The sequence below is a fragment of the Phascolarctos cinereus genome, unplaced genomic scaffold, assembly GCF_003287225.1.
Source record: "Phascolarctos cinereus isolate Bilbo 61053 unplaced genomic scaffold, phaCin_HiC Scaffold_5;HRSCAF=322, whole genome shotgun sequence".
In the NCBI taxonomy this organism is placed as follows: Eukaryota; Metazoa; Chordata; class Mammalia; order Diprotodontia; family Phascolarctidae; genus Phascolarctos; species Phascolarctos cinereus.
Window position 1 is genome coordinate 46,017,276 of NW_027555958.1, and position 21,469 is coordinate 46,038,744.

The following is a 21,469-nucleotide window of genomic DNA, read 5'->3' on the forward strand; positions in this document are numbered from 1 at the left end:
AAAAAGAAGAGTAGTTATAAATATCTTATACATATGGGTCCTTTTCCTTTGACCTCTCTGGGGTACAGACCTAGTACTGGTATCACTAGTGCAAAGGGCATGTACTTCAGTAACGTCTAGGGCATAATCCCCCATTGGTTTCTAGAATGATCGTACTAATTCGCAGTTCCACCAAATGTGTTATATTCTCTTTCTTTTCACAAGGGGTTCACTACCTGACCCAACACCATACATGTTGTAATACACTGTTGTTTTTTTTCTTGCTTCTCCTCCCTGTCTGACTCTTCCTTCTCAGCTTTCTTCATGGGGCATCCTTCTTCTCTTGGTCACTAGGTTTGGACATCATCTAAGGCCCTCTCCTGGGACCCATTCATTTCTCTCTATAATCTCCCCTTTGGTGACTACACAATCTTCCATGACTTTATCAACTCCATGCAGATGACCCCCAAGTTTATATATCCAGGCCTAATTGCCCTATTGAGCCCCAGTCCTGCATCACTATCTAAATGCATCCTTGACATCTCCCATCTGGATCCATCTCAAACTCATTGTTATGTTCAGAATGGAAAGCATATTTCTTCCTATACCCACTTCCTCCAAACTTCTTCATCTCTATTGATGGCACCATCATCCTTCCAAACACCTAAGTTTAAAACCCTGGAGGAGTCCGTGACTCTTCTTTCTCTCTCCACTTCCGTACACAATCAGTCGCCAAGTCTTGTTGATCTGCCTCGGCAATACGTCTCATGTCCATTTCTTTCTCTCTGCTCCTGCAGCTTCTACCACATAACCTTCAAATTGGTATTCTGCCTCCATTATCTCTCTTCTGCAATCATCTTCCATAAAGTTGTCAAAATTGATATTCCTAAATCAGATCTGACCACATCATCACCCCCTTCTCCCAATCAAAAATCTCCAATGGCTTCCTGTTGGCTCAAGGATAAAATCCAAACACCTCAGCCCGACATTTAACATCCACCAGAGTCTGACTCCCACCTACCTTTCCAAGCTGATATCGTATTATTCCTTTTTCAGATTCCTTCTTCCATTTAAACTCCTTTATTACCTAGTGTTCCCTATCTACTACATTCTGTCTCTCACCGCCATGGTGCTATGTGTCTGGAATGCACTCTATCCTTTAGAACTCTGCCTCATAGAATGCCTAGCTTCCTTCAAAAGATGCCACCTCCAAGATGAGGCCTTTCTGGATCACCCTGTCCTGTCCTGTCCTCTCCCTCAACTGCTATCAGAACTTTCTCCTTAAAATGACTTTGTCTTAATTCATACTTACTTGTCTGTGTACTATATTCCCCCAATAGTATGGGAGCTCCCCGAGGGCAGGTACTATATATTTCTTTGTATCCCCAAAACCTAGAACACATAGTTCCTTGCACATAAGCACTTAACTGTTTATGGAATTGAATCGTTGAATACGTTCTTTCATCAAATCTTTATTTTTCAGCGTTAATAGCTTGTAGAAAGCGATCAGGTGGGAACTCTTAAAAATTACACATCTTTTCATATTTATCCTCCTGGATTGTTAATGATTTTGGCCTTTGCTTTAACAAGTTGATGGTCTGATGGTATAGAGACAACTGATTTAGAAATGGCTCCCTCATCAAGTAACCAGTTGCTTCTTGTTTATTAAAGTATAATCAATGTCATCATTTGGGTGATGTTTGCTATGTTCAATGCCTCCCAATGCTTTGCTTGGAGGAAATATTCATGTGATGAAGAAGGGAATAACGTACTGTACTCTCAATTAGAGCTATTGAGACATAGAACGGGCTGCCCTCAGGAAACAGACTAACTCTCCCTAGAGGTCTTTAAGCAAAAGCTGGGTGATCCCATGTTGGGTATATCCTGGAGATTTTTCTTCAGTTATGAGTTGGACTAGATGGTCTGAGGTCCTTTCTGTGATTCCATGTTGCACTGGGATGAGGCTTCCATATAGTCCATAAGCCTTTTGACTTAATTTCTTGCTTCTCAGGAACACTTCCCAACACATTTTTCACTGTTTTCTGTATCTACTCTGACAATGAATCCACCAAGTATTGAAGCCTATGTGACTTAATTTAGAGGATCTTATTAAAATTTTAACATCATTTCAATTCCTCTTTATTCACTTTAACAGATGTTTGTACGAAAGCTGTAATTATTTTCATGGTGATCCTTGTAACAAATGCTCATTAGTAGTGTAATACAAGATAACCAAGCATTTCATTAAACGATGCTTCTTGCTGCCTTTAAGTACAAAAATAAAACCAATTCCACCAACACCTTTATTTTTCTTCTCCAAGGCGGACCTATACACTCCCATTTAGCTTTGGCCTTGCCCTTTCACTTACAGTATCAATATCAGATGATCCAGTTTCTCTACTACTTATGGATTGGTCACCAGACAAGTGCCAACAATGAATGTTCATATCATCTAATAGATTGTCTAGAAGTATTTTTTATACTGCTTCTACTTTTTGTCCCTGCATTTAGTAAATTCTGTCATTCACTCTGACTAGAGCTACAGGACAGTCCCAAACACACTGTATGTACACCCTGTGAAGGATTTATAGGATATGGACCAGATTAAAATAGAAGTGAAAAAACCTGGATAGGTTTCCATCTTTATCAATAGGTGCACACACATTGATAAAAACCCCAAGTCAGCAGTATACAGATTTATAACATCTGGTATGCCTCGCACAAAGGTATGCCCAACAGACCTATCCAGACAGGATAACCAGGGAAGTAGGGCCATACATGGCCACAGTAATGCATGTAAAAACATACACTTTCAGGAGAAAGTGGGCAGAAAGGTAAGGATGTTTCACTTGGTACGTGGAGAATAGGTAGGTAGAAAGTGAGTCAGAGTGGGTAGGAGAGAGATCAAGTACTCAGTATAACACCCTATGGTGCTAGCAGAGGGAGAAAAATATGAAACCACAACTTTTGGCCTACAGTAACATACTATGGAAATAATCCCAGATAATTTGTCTTTAAAGCAACAGGAAAAATTTCACAACCTATTCAAATAATCAGTTACTCATGCAGTCCATCTTGTATCTTGAAGAAAATCCCAGGCAGAAAACTTGTTGGAATTGGCCCTTAGGGCAACACCATAATGGGGAAATATGCCTGGAAGGGTTCAGGAGCCGGGAGTTTTTACTCCCAGCTTGGGGCCCAGCTGTATGACATTGGGCAAATCTCTCTCCCAGTCCAGGCTTCAGTTAACTCATTTGCAAAATGAGGCAGTGGTGGGTGCTGGATCACTGAGGTCCCAGTCTGGAAGGATGAGTCAAGATGACTCTTCCGCTGCTTGGAACATTTCACTAGAGAAGACACTTCCTGGAGCTAGCGTTCCACATAGCAACCAACATGCCTCTATGCTGAGGCACAGAGTAATCGAAATGGGTGAGAAAGAAAGACAGCTCAGTTTTGTAAGAAACAATATATTTTATTTTTCTGACACCACAGCCCTGGCGAGTGGTTTTGTACCAAATTTAATGGAGGTTACACAGAACGTTTTACGCTTGGGAGGGGGTAGGAAAGGGAAGGAACCACAAATTAAAAAAAAAACCCAAAAAACAAAACAAAACAAAAAAACCCCCCCACACAAATAAAAACCCTGGATAGCTTTTAGCATCTGTTCCACTCCCATGTTAATAAAAATCACTTGGGGGATTCCTAATCAAAGAACAGAAAAAATACTGGGGTGGAGGGGAAGGGAAATGGAAGGATGGGAAAGAGAGAGGCAGAGAAGAGAATAAAGAAGACGGTAAAACACCAGAGCATCCCAAGGACAGTCTTTCCCTCCTGACACCAAGAGAATTCTAGGCATGGAGGAAAAGGTAAGGCTCTGCTAGATTATTTTTTTCCCAAAAAATAACACCAAGTATTGCAGCTGCCAAAGAGAAAAGGAGGGCAGGAAGGCAGAAGACAATGAGAAGGGAATCAATTTACAGAGGGTGGGCAAAGAAGAGGAGAGGACGACTATGACCATGACTGTGTATAGGGAAGAGGCAGAAGGTGCCGACAAGCACCCAAGTTGAAAAGAAAAATAAAGGTCCTAAACTTTATTACTTTAAAAGAAAGCTCCCTCCCCCCGCCCGCCCCCTGCTGAACTTAGTTCCTTTTTTGTGCTTTTCATTAATACTCTGCTCTGAGGTCGTAGTTTGGTTTTTCTATACAATGGAGTTGAAAGAAAACAGTCCAAAGGTCTGCCGATGGGTTCTCCACCTAAAGTAAACAGCCCGGCATTCATTCCCATTCTCCTCTCACCCCAAAGACTAAAGTCTCTGCTAAATTCCCTTTTACAATATAGTACAGTACACAAAAAAATAAAACCCCAAATAAAACAAACAAACAAAAAATAAAACAAGAGTCCTGGGAGAAGCCAGTCCGAAGGACGTAAACATACAGAGAATGGTGCAACTCATGACAAATGGCGATTCTCAAAGTACAGCTACAGAGTCTCAAAAGTAGGTGCCATCATGGGGATACCCAAGTCCACAAAAATAATTTTTAAAAAATAAATCTTAAAAAAACCACACCTGTTGATTAAATGAATAATTTGTTTTCATACATTCGAGTTTTTTTTGTTTTTGTATTTTTTTTTCCCCCAAAGCAGCCCTCGGGTCTCTGTTCTCCTATTGCGTGACCAACCGTACTTCCTGGAGCTCCCTTAAAGAAGCTCTCAGGACCTGGAATCTCATCTTGACAAGGATCAGCACATCCAGTCTTAGCAGCTTAAAACATCATGTTCCCTGGATTTCCAGGTCCTTGGCTAAATCCACCCATGCCCACATCAGCAGCCATGCCTCGAGGCCTCATCTGTGGGGGGATCATGATGTTCTGTTGGGGTCCCATCATGCCCTGCATTGACATCATCATGCCCGGAGAGCCCACAGGCCCCGGGTGGGTGTATAGTCCAGCAGGGGCCCGATCCTTGCCAGGAATCATGCCTACAGCAGCTGCTGGGTTGCTCATCAGGGTGGGCTGGCCAGGCATTGCAGATTGTGCTGGTGACATCATCCGATGGTGAGGTCCCATCATGCCTTGCTGCAGAAAGGCAGGTGGTCTCATCGGGTTGTGTCCTGGCATAGATGGAGCTGTACCAAGGGGGATATCTGGAGTTCCTACTGGCCCTGGGCCCCCCATGCCAGGCAATGCTAGTCCCATTCTCGGGGCCTGTTCTCCTATCATCCCCTGCATGTGTGAGAACCCAGGCCCAGGACCCTGGGGCTGTTTGCGGCCTGGGACTTCCCCTCGAGGAAAATACTGCAGTGTCTGGCTGGGCTTCTCAGATGGGATAATCCGGGACAGGTCGAACTCAGGTATTCCAGTGGCTCCAGGCCGAATCACTTCCTGTAGATCTGGATCTGTGAAAACTGAAGGCATGTTGTTTCCCAGGACGGTGAAGGAGTCAGGACCCCCTGGGCCTCCAGGCTTACAAAGTGCTGGATCTGTGGAACTTTGGGGCAGGTTGCTAGGACGGCCCAGGGCTCCTTCCCCAGGGAAACCCATGCCTCCTGGAAAGTTGCCTTGACCCCCACTGGGGCCATTGTGGGGAAACGGCACCTGCTGTGGAGGAGACTGTACTGGAGGGAACCCCTGGGGGAACCCCATTCGTCCTTGAGGTACCATGGGAGGCTCTTGGGACCCGTGCCCCATCATCGGATTGTGTGACATCAGACCGGGCCCCACGGGAACCCCATGAGGAGGTATACTGGGTCCCATAGCATTTGGAGAGGGCATCTGGTTGGAGTGAGAGAGTGGCTGGGTCATTCCCATCGGGCTAAGGGTTGGCATCGGGACCCCCGGGTTTGGGCCTGAAATTCGAGGATTCTGGGGGTTCATGCCCATTCCTAGGAAAGAAAGAGAGATGACAAATGAGTCCACAGTCAGAGTCAGCCCAGCGAAACAATTCCATTGATTGTTTCTCTCTGTGTGCTGAAGCTCGTGAGGCGGAGCCGTCTAAGAGCCATCTTGCAGCCCAGCCCTGGGGACTGGCTTTGTACCCCAGGAACAGCAGGAAACTACTTAAGAAAAATCTGGTGATCATTTATTAAGCACCCACTGTGCAGAGAGCAGTGTTCTAGGTTGGGGGGGAAGATGGAGATACAATTGTTATAAGCCGTAGCACCTGCCTTCATGGAGTTTACAATCTAGATGTAGGTTAAGACACAAAATCAAATAGATATAATAAACACACGAAATTACAAGGTAACTGCAAAACAAGGTAGAGTATGAAGTTTAGGGGGAAAGGTTACTGACTCACCGTATGGGAAGGATGAAGAAATCATGGAAAGCTCTTGAAGGTGGCATTTGAATGAGTCTTTAAAGGAAAGGTAGAAATTCATCAGGGCAAAGAAGGCAAGGGTGAGCATTCTAGACATGGGGATCGGCACCACTGAAAGCCCAGAGAAACAGGGTGACCTCCATCACTGGGGACCACAGGAAGTCATCTGGGATGAGTGTACCAATGTGTGTGAAAAGAGAATACTAAAGATGGCTCCCAGCCTGCAGGGCCCTGAATCCTGAGAAAGGATGCGGCTTTTATTTGGTAGGCCACAGGGAGCCACTGAAGACTTCTAGGCAGAGAGTGAGGTGCAGAAGCCTTCCCTGGGCAGCAGCAGTGTGAGAGACAGATGAGTCGGAAGATAGTAGAGACGGGAAGGCCAGTTAGGAGGCTATTCCAGCAGTCCAGACGAGTGGTAAGAAGAGCCTATAATAGGATGGTGCGTTGGGGGAGAGGGGAATAAAGAGGGAAGGGACACAAGAAAGGTTGAGGTGGAAGAATTGACAGGACTTGGTAACCAAGGGGCTGTGAGAGGTGAAGAAGAAGGAAGAACTAAAGATAATCCCAAGGTTACAAATGTGAGATACCAGGTGACAGTGAGCTGGAGGGAGGAACAGGTTTAGACAGAGGAGGAGCTTGGTTTGGGCTATGTCATTTCTGAAGTGCTGGCAGGATATCCAGGGAGCGCCATCCTGCAGGTAGCAGAAGTTGTAGAGGCTTGACACTGGGGAGAGAAATCAGGAATATGTGCTTGCGTGGGCGCATCTATCTATGCAAATGTATGTACGCAGAAATGTGTGTGTACGTGTGTATGTACACATACACACATATATGTCATCTGCATTGGGGTGGCAGCTGAAGCACTGGGAGGAAAAAACTTACTGAGAGACCGTAGTGAGAGAAAAAAAGGCTTTTGGAAAACCAGGCTAAATTGTACATTATGCATTATGAACTAATACAGGAATTCGGAAAAGAGACACATGAAAGTGTGACTTTTTTTACTCTTGATATACTTAACCAAGAATTACAGAATTTCTGGCACCAGAGAGCTTTAGTAATAGAATAGGAACGATTATCTCTGGAATGAGTTAAATATGGAGGCAAAGAGACAGATCAGATGACCAACCCTAGGATCCAATGAATCAAAAAGAGTGCTGATTAATCTAAACGCGGTTTTATTATTTTCAGTGGTCACATTTAGAATTTGCTTGTTATTGGGGCTAGGGCTTCATAAGCATTCAATGTTTTTTGGAGGAAAGTAATGATATTAGCAAACTGGGGAATTAAATCTTTCCACAAACAGATAACCATCTATACTGACCTCCACTGCAGTTTCTAGAGCACTTACATTATTAGTCTTCTCTACTAAGAGTGCCCTTGAGATGAACTCTGTCACGGCACTGAGGTTTGTTACGTCCAGACAGCACGTCTTAGCTAACTTGTTTACACTGATCTCTAAATAACCGTTGCGACTAACGACTGCACTAGGACTGGACGTCTGGCTGCAGCCTTGGTTTGTCTGTACTTAACAGCAAAGTCTCACTCGACACAACCCAGGACGTTGCCTCTTGTAATGGTTTCCTTCGTTCATTTTTAGAGACAAGAGTGAAAGTGTTAGAAAGTGCAAATGGAGATTGGTTTTTAGTAGTTTTTCAGATGATTTCAGTAATTTTTAAAAAGTGCCTTTCCAGATATGGTAGCAAGAAGAAAACCTGACGATACCACACATCTAGTGGGATTTCAGGTCCTAGTCAAGAACTCTCATTTCCTTTGTTCATGTAAGAAATAAGGGCTACTCTTCACTGCCTGAAATCTTGTGACTGTCTTTCAAGGGAAATACTACATAACTCAGGATGGTCCAGTCAGTGTTTGAAGAAACTTTCACATGTTTCCTACCTGAGGCGAGTCCCCAACTAGACCAAGAAATTAATCCAAGTGCATCCTGGGATTTCTAAGGGCCCCTCCCTTCACAGTCTGAATTTATCGAAGAAATGGCATCTTCCTTCAGTCAAGACATTTTAATTCTTATTTGACGCCAGTTAAGGGAGACCACTCCAAGGGTATGTTTCACTATCTCCAACTGCCCTGTTTAGAGAGATGACTCACCTTCCCATAAACCAGTTACCTAGAAAATACTTTAAGAAACCTCTTTTTTGGGGGGCCTTTTTGGTAAGGCAATCAGGGTTAAGTGACTTGCCCAGGGTCACACAGCTAGTAAGTGTCATGTGCCTGAGGCCAGATTTGAACTCAGATCCTCCTGACTCCAAGGCTGGAGCTTTATCCACTGTGTCACCTAGCTGCCCTTAGAAACCTCTTTCTTAAGCTTTCTTTGACCATATAGCCTTTTTCCCCAGTTCCTTACCTGGCATGTTATTCATTGATGGCAAGTTGGGAGATCGGGCTGGAGGGGAGTCATCATCCGAACTGGCCACAGTCTTGATGGCATCATGATAAAGTGGGGTGGAACTGGGCATTGCAAACTTGGACATTCGAGACATCATGATGGAAAGAGGATTCTGGGAAAGGGTTGGTTCTGGAGGCATTGTGTAAGGGGTGCTAGAGGGAAGACTTCCGGGAATATTCACAGAAGCAGACTGGCCAGCAGTAGGAGGTGGTGGACCACCTATGAGAAGAGAAAACAATACAAAAAAGAGACCAAAAATTAGATCCTGCCTGAAAAAAAGGATGCTTGTTTCCAGGATACATGGAATAGGAAGATCAAGAGTGAACCAGATTTCCCTCAAAGGATTCTGGACATCGAGAGGGAAGGGAGAAGAAAAGAGGAATTTTGTGGGGCACGAATCAAAATGTGAAGACAAACACACAAGGTGCTTTGTGTTAGAAATGTTAGTCAAAGCTCAGTCTGAAGGATAAACCCACCCCATTAAAATATAAAGACACAGCATGTTTTTCTTTCAACCAGTTTAGAATTTGTCTTGTTTTCTGGGTATGAAGGGAGCTTAGGTTGAAGTTTCATCCTAGGCACCAAAAGATTTTTCTCCATGTTCTCTTCCCTAATTCCTGAAATCGAAGATTATCGAATGGAAAGGGCTACCCTCCTGGTGAGCTGCTCCCCACTGGCAAGAGACAAACTTTAGCCTGGTGGGAAGAACATGCTATGTTGTTTTGACTCTGATCTCTCTCCAGTGGAGACAGCATAGATCTATTAAGTACATTATAACTGTCCTCCTCCACTAATCAGCTCTGGTTCCATTCACAAAACTAACCTCACTGGGGACAGCCAATGAATTCAGTCTTACACGTGAAGATAGCAGTCTACCGAGAAGTCAGAGGCAGTGGTTTCTGTGGTCAACACTCATTCACTAGAGCTACATGAATAGTCCTCTCCTTTGATCTGTACTAAGTCGAGGCTGGGCTCTTGCTTCCCTCACTGTCAATTTTTCAGTGGCAGGGCGGAATCTTCAAGTAAGCCACTGGACTCTCACAGAAGCCACGCTTATCCATAGTTGACTAATGTTTTGGTATAAATGCGTATTATCTTAAACATAACCTAATTCATCTCTATGGGGTTCTCCTGATGTATATAAAGAATTCTGGGGCCTACCTACCAACATCCAAACTGTTGTATTTTCACATGTACAAAGTTTCCTTTCGATCACAGGGTATTTTTTTGGCCTGGCTGCTCAAGATGGCGCTGAAGCTGTATTAATCTTGCCCTCTCCGCATATTTAGGGGATGTGAAAGTGTACTGACCTGACTCTACATTTCCCATCATGGCCGGGGAAGCCATCGTGAGAGACGTTTTGTGGTTTGGAGGGATCCCGGGACTCTGTAGTGGAGGTTTTGGAGAGGAGGTCCACCCAGGGGAAGGGGCAGGAAGTGATGGAGACTTGAGGTGAACAGGTGAAGCAGCAGCAGACCCCAAGACAGGAGGGGACTTAATGGAAGCAGCAGCAGCTGGACCTGCCAGCATGCCCGCCAGCTGTGATGGAGTCTGGGGTGACTTGAGGTTCCCCGAGGGTGAGCCCAGCATCGGTGACTGGACCTGGCGCATGGTGGGAGACTTCAGAGGATTAATGCCTGGAGAATGCACCTGGCTGGCGGCGACAGAGATATCCAAAGGCTTACGTCCCAGACTGCGCTGAACAGGGGGGGCGGTGTTGAGGCTGGCAGGGTTACTGGATGGGTTGAGAGGTAGTGGTGGCATGTGGCTGAGCCGGCTGTTAGTCCTTTGGTCAGGCCCAACTGGGTCTCTGAGATTCCGCAGACCACTGTTGCCGCCCGGACCCTGAGACATGGGAAGGAAAGGCCTAGGGCCCATGCCGTACTCCTGCTGAGGGTGATCCCCAAATGGCAGGGGCACCATCTTTTGTTGGGAGGGGAGCATCTCGGAGCCACCTGGCCGCAGTTTCATCATCTCCTCAGGACCCACCCCAGCCTCCCTCATTTTCTGAGGTATCATCTGTGGGTTGGAGCCCATATTGACGTTCAGATTTACATCCCCCTTCATGCCACCGGGAGCCATCCCAAATTCGAGCTCCCGGCCAGGGCCAAGTTGTGGTGGCATTCCTTTTGGGAAGTCGGCCCTGGAAGGGCTCAGGGGCCCCTCTACTGGTATACGAGGGAAAAGGGGATTACTCGCAGGCTCCATGTGTCGCTGAGACCCTGGAAGCATCCTATTCATCTCAATGGTGGGCCTGATTCCTTCTATACTCATCCCAGGGGGGAGGCCCAACTGCTTCTCTGCCAGCTGTTGAGGAAACATCTCGTCAGACAAACTTGGAGGATTTGGGAAGCGTTCCCCTCGGCCAGGCCCACTGAAGACCCCCTGGCCTGGGGGGAAATTTCGGCCATCCGGAATTTTTGGCACGTCATCTGGCCAACTAACTCCAGAAAGACCTGGTCTGGATGCAGGGTTAGGGACATTTGGCCCCTCCATTTCAGAGTTCATCATTCCTGCAAATCCCGGAAGACGCATCTGACTTCCTGGCATGTTGGGGGGAGGAGCCACGCCCCTCGGGGGCAGGGAATGAGGCATGGTTATACCATCAGCGAAAGGCTCTGGCCCCGCAGGCCCCCAGCCTTCGCCAGAGGCCATCTGGTAGGGTGGGGGAGGGCCCCGGCCCACTCCTCGGGGCCCATGCTGATGGACCATCATGTCCTGCAGGGAGCACTGCTGCACAGCCACCTGTTCCTGCTTTCTCCTCTTCTCCTCATAAAACTCCTGCTGCAGCTTCAGCCATGCCATCTGCTCAGGAGTCATGTGATCCAGGTGGTCGGGGCCCATGGGCCCCGGCTGGGAGTTCATGGGGGGTGGGACCATCTCCTCGGGGGAAAAGGGCACCTCTCGGTGTCCCTGAGGGCCAAAGGGTGCTCCCACATCGGTCCTGGGCCCAGGCCCTTTGCCGAGGCTTTGGGACTGGGCCATCATGGCCTGGATGGGCCCCTCCGGCTTCTTCTGCGGGCCATCGAGCACACCTGAGCTCTGCTGGGGTCCCCCACTCTGTGCCCCAGAGAACTCCTTCTCGTCGGGGAACAGCATGCGCTGGATGTCTCGCAGCGTCTGTAGCGAGCGCTCCCGGTGCTCCAGCTGCTCCTGAGACAGCCCGTCGGGGTTCTCTCCCAGGGAGGGTGGCTCCCCACTGGAGACCGGGGGGGGCAGGGGACCTTTGGGATCTGTGGTAGAGCTACTACTCCCCTGGGAAACAGGAGTGATGGCTCGGTTGTTGGGGGTAGAGTTTGGCCCAGAACCTTCTGCGGGCAGTGGCGTGGAACTGGCCGGGCTCCCTGCAGAAGGAATCAGTTTGTTTTCCACTCCAGGACTGTCCTGATCCAGGGGACAGGGAGGAGCGGCAGACTTGGGTGCTGGTGCCGGAATGGGTGGAGTCAGTTGTAGTTTGGTATTCTGGGAAGAATTCTGGTCCTGGCTGGTTGAAGTCGGAGGCTGCTGCGGTAGTGATTTGGGGTCATTCCGTAGGGTAGAGATCTGTGTGTTCTGAGGATAAAGGAGAGTTTTAAAGATCATTAGTAAATCAAACAACAAGGCAATCAGAAGAGTCAGCTGTGCTGGGGGCTACCCACATCTACACTGACCACGGCCCTTTCTAGGAGACGGACAATGCAGAGCATCTAACCCACAAACGACCCAATGGCACTTTGATTTTCTTTAGCCTTCCCCATCAAAGGCAATGGGACTCTTTCCCTTGTGCTAAGAAGTGGCTTCAATAACTTCACTGGCGTGCCACTAGATTTGATGATGTCTAAAGTTCTGCCACAGCGAATACATTCTAGTATCTATTTCGAGGAACAGGTTTGATATCACATGTCCTTATTTCCCGACTGTGTTTCCAACTCAGGGAAGGATTAGTTTCCCAGGATGTGGGAGGCTGATCCAAACACCTTCGTTTCTCTCAACGTTACAGGTAGGTGTTTAGACCGCCACCTGTCAATCAAAAGTCAATCATATTTCTAACAGAAAGAGAGTGAGTGCTTCACAGAGGGCAGGCCGTGGGCAAGGCAGGCCTCTCAGCTTCCATCTCTCCTCCGTCATGCTGACTACTGAGTATTCCTCCTTCAGTTTCCAGGGGGCCTTCTGTCTCTTGGTTTCTGTTTTCAGTTTGTGATCACTGATTTCCATGTTTGATAAGAATTTTCACAATAACTGCAGTAAGCTGATCTGTCAGCAGGAAGCTTCCATGGAGAAATCTGCAGCCATCTAGCTCATGGTACCTCTAGATCTGTTCTTTCCAGTGGGCAGTAGCAGACCAGCTCTTACACCTTGGCCTGCTGCCTCATTATCACTTATTAAATACTGACACTGTATTACGTCCTGTACAAAGGTTAAGGGATCCTGCACTCTATAGAAATGACTGGAATATGCTTTGTTTTGCTTTAAAGGGATGTGGATTTGGGTGTGGTGTTTGTCTAAATGCTAAGTTTGTGGAAAATTTTAAAAAGCCCGTAAGTGCAAATGGAGAACACATTTAAAGATCCTCTGGTTGCTTTGTAGATGGACAGTCATCCTGCCTACAACTCAACTATTTGCTGGCTTCCTTTCCAACCCATTTAGTTGTACATTCTTTTTGTTCATCTCCTTACCTAATCTTTCAAGTATTTCTGTATCAATGTTTGTACATCAATGATTATAGATATTTTTTATAGGAATTGTTTCTTGAATTCAGACACACACATACACACACACACACACACACACAAACAGATCAGGCATACATGTATACATCTCTGAATGTTTCTCTTCAGTCTGTGTTCTAGAGGGCAGGATCAAGATACAACATTTCTTTAAAGCAGGAATATTGGATGAATCTAATACAATGAAACTCAGCAGGCATAAATAGAAAGTTCCACACTCAGGGGGAAGTGTGGCTAGATAAAACTGTATTTGAAAAAGATCTGGGTAAGTTTACCGAGGCAGGAGTGTGATGTGTCATTTGAAACAGCTAACACAATCCCAGACCAATCCAAGAGAGTCTAGAACAAGAAAGTTAAGAATGCCACTGTAGTTTGTCTTAACTGGACCATATGTGAAATACTATGATCAGTTCCAGGTGCCAAATTATAGGAAAGAAATTGGTAAGCTGGCCAGCATGCAGAGGAAGGCAGGCAACAAGACTGGTGAAGGTCCTTGAAATCGTGTCATGTGAGACTCCGCTGACGGAACTGGGGAGTCTTTACTACAGAGAAGAGAAGATGTAGGGATGACATGAGAAATGTCTTTCAAATATCTGTAGGCAGCTCTCTGGAAGAGTTATTTTCCTCCTGGCCCCAGAGATCAAGGGTAGAGCAAAGAGTCGAAGCTACAGAAGGCAGATGAAGAAGGCTTTAGAGAAGGGAAATCTTCACAGCCCGTGGAGGTCAGGCTTGGAACTTTACCTGGAAGTGATCTGAATGGGCCGCCCCAGTAAGCAGGGGGTGCCCGGCCCCAGCGGTCTTCAAGAAAAGACTAGACAGTGACTTTTCAGGGACAGAGTCGAAGGAATTCTAGACTGGACTAAGTTGCCATAGGTCCTTTCCAACTCTGAGACTGCGCAATACACACCACCCTTTACCTCAATTGATATGTGTGTCAGATTATCCCTCTTCTAAGGCTAGAAGAGATGAACCTGTGTAGGTGTGCCCTAGGAACAATGTCCTACATAGTCTACATTTAGTAAAAATATTAGCTGTGGTATTGCTTGCTCTGAGAGCTCTCCTATCGTTATCCTGAAATTGTACTTCAATTTTATATTATTATTGATCTTTGCCAATGTCCTGCTTCTCCAACAAGATGGTAAATTCCTCAGGGCAAGGATACTACCTTGTGTCATGATTGCATTTAGCCCGGCACCTTGTACATTGCAGCTCCATAGATGCTCGATTTGATCTGCTACAAAGTGCAACACCCCTTCCTCCGGCATTGTAAGACTTCTACCTCATAGCCAGTAAGTAGCAGAACAGACATCTGGACCTGGGTCCTTTCACGAGGAGACTAGTGTTCTTGCTACTATACTAGCTGTACATACTAGATGTACTAGAATGTTAGCTCAAGGGCAGGATCTGTTTCACTTCTGTTTTTGTATCTATGGTACTCAGCACAGTGCCTGGAACAACAGTAGGTGCTTACTAAATGCTCACTGATCACAATTATTGTCAAGTTCCAGACAGAGCACCTAGAGACACAAACAACAATTCTGAAAGAGTCAAAGGACTTAAAAGTGTCCAATAAGCATTTTTAGAAAACGAAAATAAAATCAAGAACCACATGGGTTCTTATTGTAAAGACTGGAAGCCAGTGCGGCCACTGCTTGGCACAGTGGATAAAATTCCACACTTGGTTTCAGGAAGACCTGAGTTCAAATTTTGCCACGGACACTTGCCAGATGTGGCTCAGAGAAAGTCACCTGACCTATCTAGCTTCAGTTTCCTTCTCTGTAAAACAGGAACAGCTTCAGCACCTCCCTTACAGGACTGCTTTGAGGGTAAAGTGCACTGCAAACCTTCAAATACTATACAAACACTAATGACAATGACAATGATGAGGATCACGAGGATACAGTTTTTAGCTGTGGCTTCTTCCCTGGTCCTTAGATTGACCTAAGCTTTTAAGCCTTGCTTTGTGCTCAACATGTGACTTGAGACTTATGTGGGCACGCTTCAAGCATGACATGAAGAAAATCTTACAGAGGAAAACAGATGCAGTGAAAGAATACTTTGTTCCCCAAACGTTCTTCCCCTAATATTAACTGAAGTACCTACTATGTGCTGGGCACTGAGCTAAGCACTTTTTACAAATATGATTTAATTTTTCCTCACAACCACCCTGGGAGCTAGGTACTGTTATTATCCCCATTTTACAGATGAGTCAAGCAGAGGTTAAGGGACTTGCTCAGGAACACACAGCTAGTTAAGTGGAGCTGGATTTGAACTTCCAAACTCCAGGACCAGTGCTCCGTCCACTGCGCCACCCCCTGGAGGAAGTGAGTATATGCGCACGACAAACTACCAAAATCCCCCTGCTAGAACCAGAATCCGAGGAGCTTGAATTTAGAGATGGAAGTCAGACACCCCCTGATTTCCAGATGAAGAGAGAGAGGTCCAGAGAGATGATGTCATGTGACGCGGGCAGTCACCAAACCCACGTGACCACTCTTCCCAAGAGTCCCTGCCCGCCTACCGTCCATACCAGAGGCACAGCGCTTCTTTCCGTCTTGCTGTTTGAGATGTTCTGGATGTGGAAGGAGACGATGGTATCAGCCTGGCCCTTCAGCACCGCTTCAGCAGCCCTGTAAAGACGAAGGGGAGACGTCACATCCCAAGCGCATCGGCCACGGCAGCAGCGTAAGCCACGCTTGGAGGGGAAAGAGCAAGTTTTCGTTTTCTGTCACGCCATCCCATCCCAGTGTGCTTGTGAAAAGAAAGGCTGCTGTTCAGTTCTAAAGAAGTTCCTTGTTCCCAGGCTCCCTTCCTGCCAGCACAGGCGAAGGGGCCCCAGAAAGTCCCCTGCCTTTCCATGCTGCCAGCCTGGGCCATGTGAACAAGGCATTCTGTGGCACCCAATCACTGCCCTAAGGCCGTTGAGCTGGAGAGCTCGGAGGCAGGATGGAAATGAGAATGAGGGGCCTCAAGAATTCCAAACCAAGGCCAGGTGCACGTGACAACCACTCACTTATTGGCCATCTCAGTAGAAAATACATAAACCACTTTGGATGGCGTCTTCTGGGTAGCAGCTGGCTCCGGCGCAGCCGTCTGGCCATGGGAGGGGGTGGAAGACCTCGGGGCTGACGCATTTGCAGGAGTCATGGAGTGTGCAGGATGCTGGGAATCCTGGGGCTTTATATGATCCGCAGAATTACACTCTAAAGGAAAGGAGAGATGCATGCGTGTTTCAGGAAGTAACAGGAAGGGGAAAGAGGGAAAAAGAAAAAAACTCTTCCTCCCCTCCCCATTCCCAGAATTTATTGCTTTGCAGCCTAAACCAACTCTGAACATTTCCAGAAATGTCTTGCTAAGATAAACCAATTTCACTCTTATGGAAATATTCAATCATCCTTATGGTTAAATTGCTCATTCTGACTCACATGGATGGGGCCTGATTTTATAGGGAAAGGTCACACTTCTACCCCTGAAATCTGAGCTTCACGCCTCAGCTAGTCATTTCTTTAGTTGGCACAGGTCAAGTACCAGAAAAAAAAAAAAGGAGCTAATAGGCCTGGGGTGTTATCATGTTGGGGGAGGGGCAAAGAATTAAAAACAACAGCCGCAGCAGCCTCCACCTCCCCCACTCTTCCTGACTCACTCCACCTGGGTTGCCTGCCAATCCTTTGCCACACGTAGTCGCTCATTCCTACCACTCAGAAATCGGCTGTGACTAGCCCGGACTCATGCCAGGGCCATTAAGGCTTCCTCTTGTGCCTACAAGTCTGACAAAGAGGCAACCAGAGGGCACAACACGCGAGTCTTAGAAGATTAATCTGATGGCAAAGGGGTGGGTGCGTCAGAATAACTACTCCAACGTGGGCTATTTGCATCCACAAACTGGAACTACTGGCTTTCGTGCGGTTGTACCAACAGAAGGATGCCTGGAAAACCCAAGGAGAACGCTGCAAGGGGAAGGAACCTCTGTGAATGTGCTCACTCATTCTCAGCCCACCTGCAGCCCCACTAGAAAATTCCGGAACCAACAACACTTCAAGCTGCTCATTGTATGGGAAAACTAGAAGAACTCCACGAAAAATGAGGAAGAGCACACATTTACATTCTCTACCAGATCCACCCCAGCAGCTGGGGGAGGCTAGCTGGCATTGACAGACAGCCACAGGGCCTTCCCTCCGGGCCTTCCCCGCTTCCCTAGGACTCTGGATGGTCTGGCCCACATACCTTTGATTTCAGAGTCATCATTTGGCGTCCCAGCGTCCCTCTGATCAAACGAGTCCGCTGAAATACTTCTCTCCCTTCTCCCCTTTCCCTTGGCACCATTTCCAGCCCCGTTCTTCAGCCCCATGCTCCCACCTGGGCCAGGGAGTGCTTTGGGGGGATGGCCCCCACTCTTGGAGTCACAGGGGGATGGCTGGGACTGGCTGGCTGAGCCCCCCTGTTTACCCGGATTGGAGAATTTGGAATCCAGCTGGGGGTTTCCAGATGGGGACATCACTGTGGGGGGACGGACCATCACCTCCTGCTTAGATTTGGGGCTACTGAAACAAACACATAACAGAAGGAGGTCAGATTCCTGATGCAGCATGTCAACACAAAGCAGGAAGACATAGTTTCTGTTATGGGATTAAATAGACTCAGGGAAGGATAAGTAACTGTTCCTGTGTTTCACGTTAGCCTCTCTCTCCCCTGTCCCCCACCCCTCAGCTGAGTGCTATTAACAGTGAGCAATGAGCAGTATGGCCTGCCGGGTCCTAGGAACTGCAATCCCCTGAGGCCCCATCTCTAGGGCTTCTGTCAATAAAGGACAACCGTTTCTATGTACATAAAGAAGTGTCTCACACTAGGACTGGCTCAAAGCAAACAAACAAGGCATCACAAAGATCACCATGCCCAGGCTGAGGACACAGTTCAACTGTGAGGAGAGTCCACCTTCCTTCCAGGAAGCCAGCACAAGGAAAGCCCAATGATGAAAGTCAGGTTGGGGAAATGCCGGAGGATGTTAACTCCTCCCCAAACATGCTAGAGGAGATAAGGGGGCTGCTGCCCACCAGGAAGTGAGACAAAGTTTCTGAGAAAGGAAGGCTGAGGATTCTCTTCCCTCCAGGGATGAATGGGTGGGAAGAGAGAGACCAGTGAGGAGAGAAGGACAGGAGAGAGAAGCAAGTGAAAAAGCTGTCACTGAGTTTTGAACCCGCTGTCGCCTTACTGACCTCTAGAGTGTCCCCTCCCTCTTCCCAATTCAGCTTACAAGCCCTCACCCCATCTCCCCGACGGGGTACCCTTGGCTCTTACCTCTGTGTGTTTCCTGATGGAGAGTTCCTCACTTTAGGGTTACTGGAATGCATTGATTGGAATCCTGAGCTTGTAGTCACAGATGGGGACCGGCTCGCCAAACTCCTCTCAGGGGGCGGCAGTCACAGCTGCGGGTGGGCCCCTCAGCGCTGTCTGTCCTTAGGCCTTTTTCCTTTTTGCTTTTCTCTGCTGTGGTAGTGGGCCCTTTCCCCCTGCAGCTCCAGCATTCTCTAGGTGTGTGCTTCCTGCTGCCAAGGGAGGATCTCGCATCTCCAGGGCCCACTGCGCAGAAAGCCACCCAGAAGATACAAAACACCTTTAGATGAGATGTTAAGACATCACACGTTTAAAAAGAGCTCTTCCTTAAGCAAGAAGAGAAAAAAGAGACTATATACTCCTAAGCCTTTGGAGCCCCGTGCTGCAGAAGGGACTCTATCCAAATAAAGTCGTCCTCCCTCCCCACCTGCATGTACTTGGGTGTCTGGAATCCACAAAAGAATCACGCTTACGGAAGCCCACTTCTCTGAAGTGTTTCTGCTTTTGTGTACTAGACCCACTCAACATAAGGTCGATCTTTTCCCAAAACAAGGTCTTGATCAGCATTGGGCCCCACATAAAGCTACAAACCCATAGTGACCCTCTTAATTCCTTTTGATGGGCAAGCTGGAGTTTTTTTTTTACCTCTGGTGACTTACCACACCCTCACAAAAAGTAATAAACTTGGCTCCAATTACTATCCTCATTTCAAGTTACTATGCATTTTAACCCATGCCCACAAAAATCAGCCCATGAAATTAAGGGGAAAAATAAAATAAAAATCAGTTGAGGCTAAAAAAAAAGAGTTGGATCAATACAAAATTGAGTGAGTTATACCTCTAATTTCCATGACCCTTATTAAATTTTAATGGGAATCTGTGTCTTAGAAGGAATGCTAAGTATGGGGTGTATACTCTCTTATCCAAAGGAGAGGAGAAGGGAATACAGTATTGCATGGATGAGCAAACAGATCCACAATTTTTGCAGGTAGAAGCACATTTCAGAAGGCTGAAACATTTCCTGAGCTTATCTGCAAGGCTAATTCAAAATATAAAGGTCAAAACAATATTAGGGAGTGCACTCGTGGTACAAGCACAGGCAGTCTGGTCATCTTGTTTAGAAAGCCAAGATCCAGCTTTCAAGCCTTGGTAGAATCCCAGGATAGTAGCTCCACTGTGCTTCTTCACCATCATCTGTCCCTCCTCTTCATGTCTAACTGACTGGGCAAATATCAGTGGAGGTGGTGAAGACACCAGGTACAGGGACAATAGCCAGAAACAGCCTGTCTGGTCTTGTTCTACTACAAAACAGGACTGTAAACGGGAGAATTTACTCCAGGCTAAGTCAACAATAACTTACTGTGTGGCTGAAGTAAGTCACTTAGATGTCTATTTTCATTTATTTCTCCACTTAGAAAAGCACAATACTACCCAACTCCTACCTGTTTCACATAGGATTTACAAACAAGGGGTATGAAGCATCTGTTGATAAAAATCCCCCAGTTTTCTTTCTGTCTTAGGACAAATTTTAGTAGCATTCTGGAGACAGGTGAAGGAACTAAACTAATAAATTAATTATAGGTTTTGTCTGAGAAACTATAGGATACTGAATATATTTTTGGCCTTGATTACATTTAATTTTTATTTTCATTTTCCTCCCATTACCATCACTTTTGTAAGTTTAAACTTCAAAGGTGAAGTGGTAGAAAGAAGATGAGGCTTAGAATCAAATGATCTGGGTTTCAATCCCAGCTCTGTCTCTAAACTTTGGGTAAATCACTGACTCTCTCCTTGGGCCTCAGTTTCCTTATCTATAATGTTAGATTACCTCTAAGGTCATAGCATAACTTCATAACCACCAATTTCAGTTATCTTCACACTAACAGGAGTGTTCGATAAAACAGAAGTGTCTAACCAATCCATTGAAAAGGATGGCCAAAAAAAAGCTATCCATTTAAATAGCTGAAGAGACAGTTGGTATAGAGGAAAGGCCGCTATCTTTGGAACCTGGAGAAAATGGGAATAATAACGTCTGCTCTACCAACCCTATACAGTATTCAGTAACAAGAACCATTTACTAGGTACCTTCTCTGTGTAAGAGCTTCTAGCTCCTACAAATCCTCTATGGAGGATTGCTGGGTTCATGGGCTTGGCACTGGAGATGCAAGGAAGATGACTGTCCCTGCCCCCGAACTGCTGAGGACTCTGGAAACCTACACAGGCTGTTGGTCATCATCTCTTTGGACTCTCCTAGAGCAGCCCCCACATGGAGTCATGACCCACAGTTTAACAAGCCCTGTCCTATAGCCTTTACTGTTAGTATCACACAGCTAAGCACATATTACCTTCTGATAAGTTTCTATGCCATGTATCTATGCTTTGCCTCCCTAACGAGACCATGAGCTCCTTAAGGGTAGGAATCATGTTTCTCTCCTGTGCCCTACTGCGCTTAAACAATGTTAGACACATGGTAGATGCTCCATGAATATTTATGTAAGAGTACCTGCAATATACAAAGAAATATTTGGCATTTGGGTTACATTTTTAAGAGAACTTAAAAGCATTTTATAGAAATCACCACATTAATCGACTCAAATTTTCTGACTGCCACTAATACTGTGTAGGTGCTTGACTTCCAAAGTGTTTTCATGTTATGTTGCTTAGTTTTAAAACATGCCTTCTTGATGTCCCTAGTGGCAGGTGTAGGCAGAGGGAGAAATTCAGCAAGAAGTGG

At 46.4% G+C, this 21,469-nt stretch overlaps 2 protein-coding genes across 2 annotated transcripts; both read right to left on the reverse strand.

Annotated features, from left to right (window-relative positions):
* Nucleotides 1-3,430: 3,430 nt before the first annotated feature.
* On the reverse strand, nucleotides 3,431-18,785 carry BCL9 (BCL9 transcription coactivator). The gene is made up of 7 exons (XM_021003529.2): nucleotides 18,701-18,785; nucleotides 17,630-17,946; nucleotides 16,419-16,608; nucleotides 15,936-16,035; nucleotides 10,010-12,251; nucleotides 8,658-8,918; nucleotides 3,431-5,861 (listed from the first exon to the last, which is right to left on the reverse strand). Exons 1-7 carry the CDS (start codon nucleotides 18,751-18,753, stop codon nucleotides 4,744-4,746), a joined length of 4,281 nt encoding a protein of 1,426 aa, XP_020859188.1. The 5' UTR covers nucleotides 18,754-18,785; the 3' UTR covers nucleotides 3,431-4,743.
* A 23-nt stretch (nucleotides 18,786-18,808) lies between these two features.
* LOC144457511 (uncharacterized) lies at nucleotides 18,809-18,970 on the reverse strand. Its single transcript, XM_078154930.1, is given in 1 exon segment — nucleotides 18,809-18,970. A coding segment is annotated over 1 exon segment (162 nt).
* Between the last annotated feature and the right edge of the window lie 2,499 nt (nucleotides 18,971-21,469).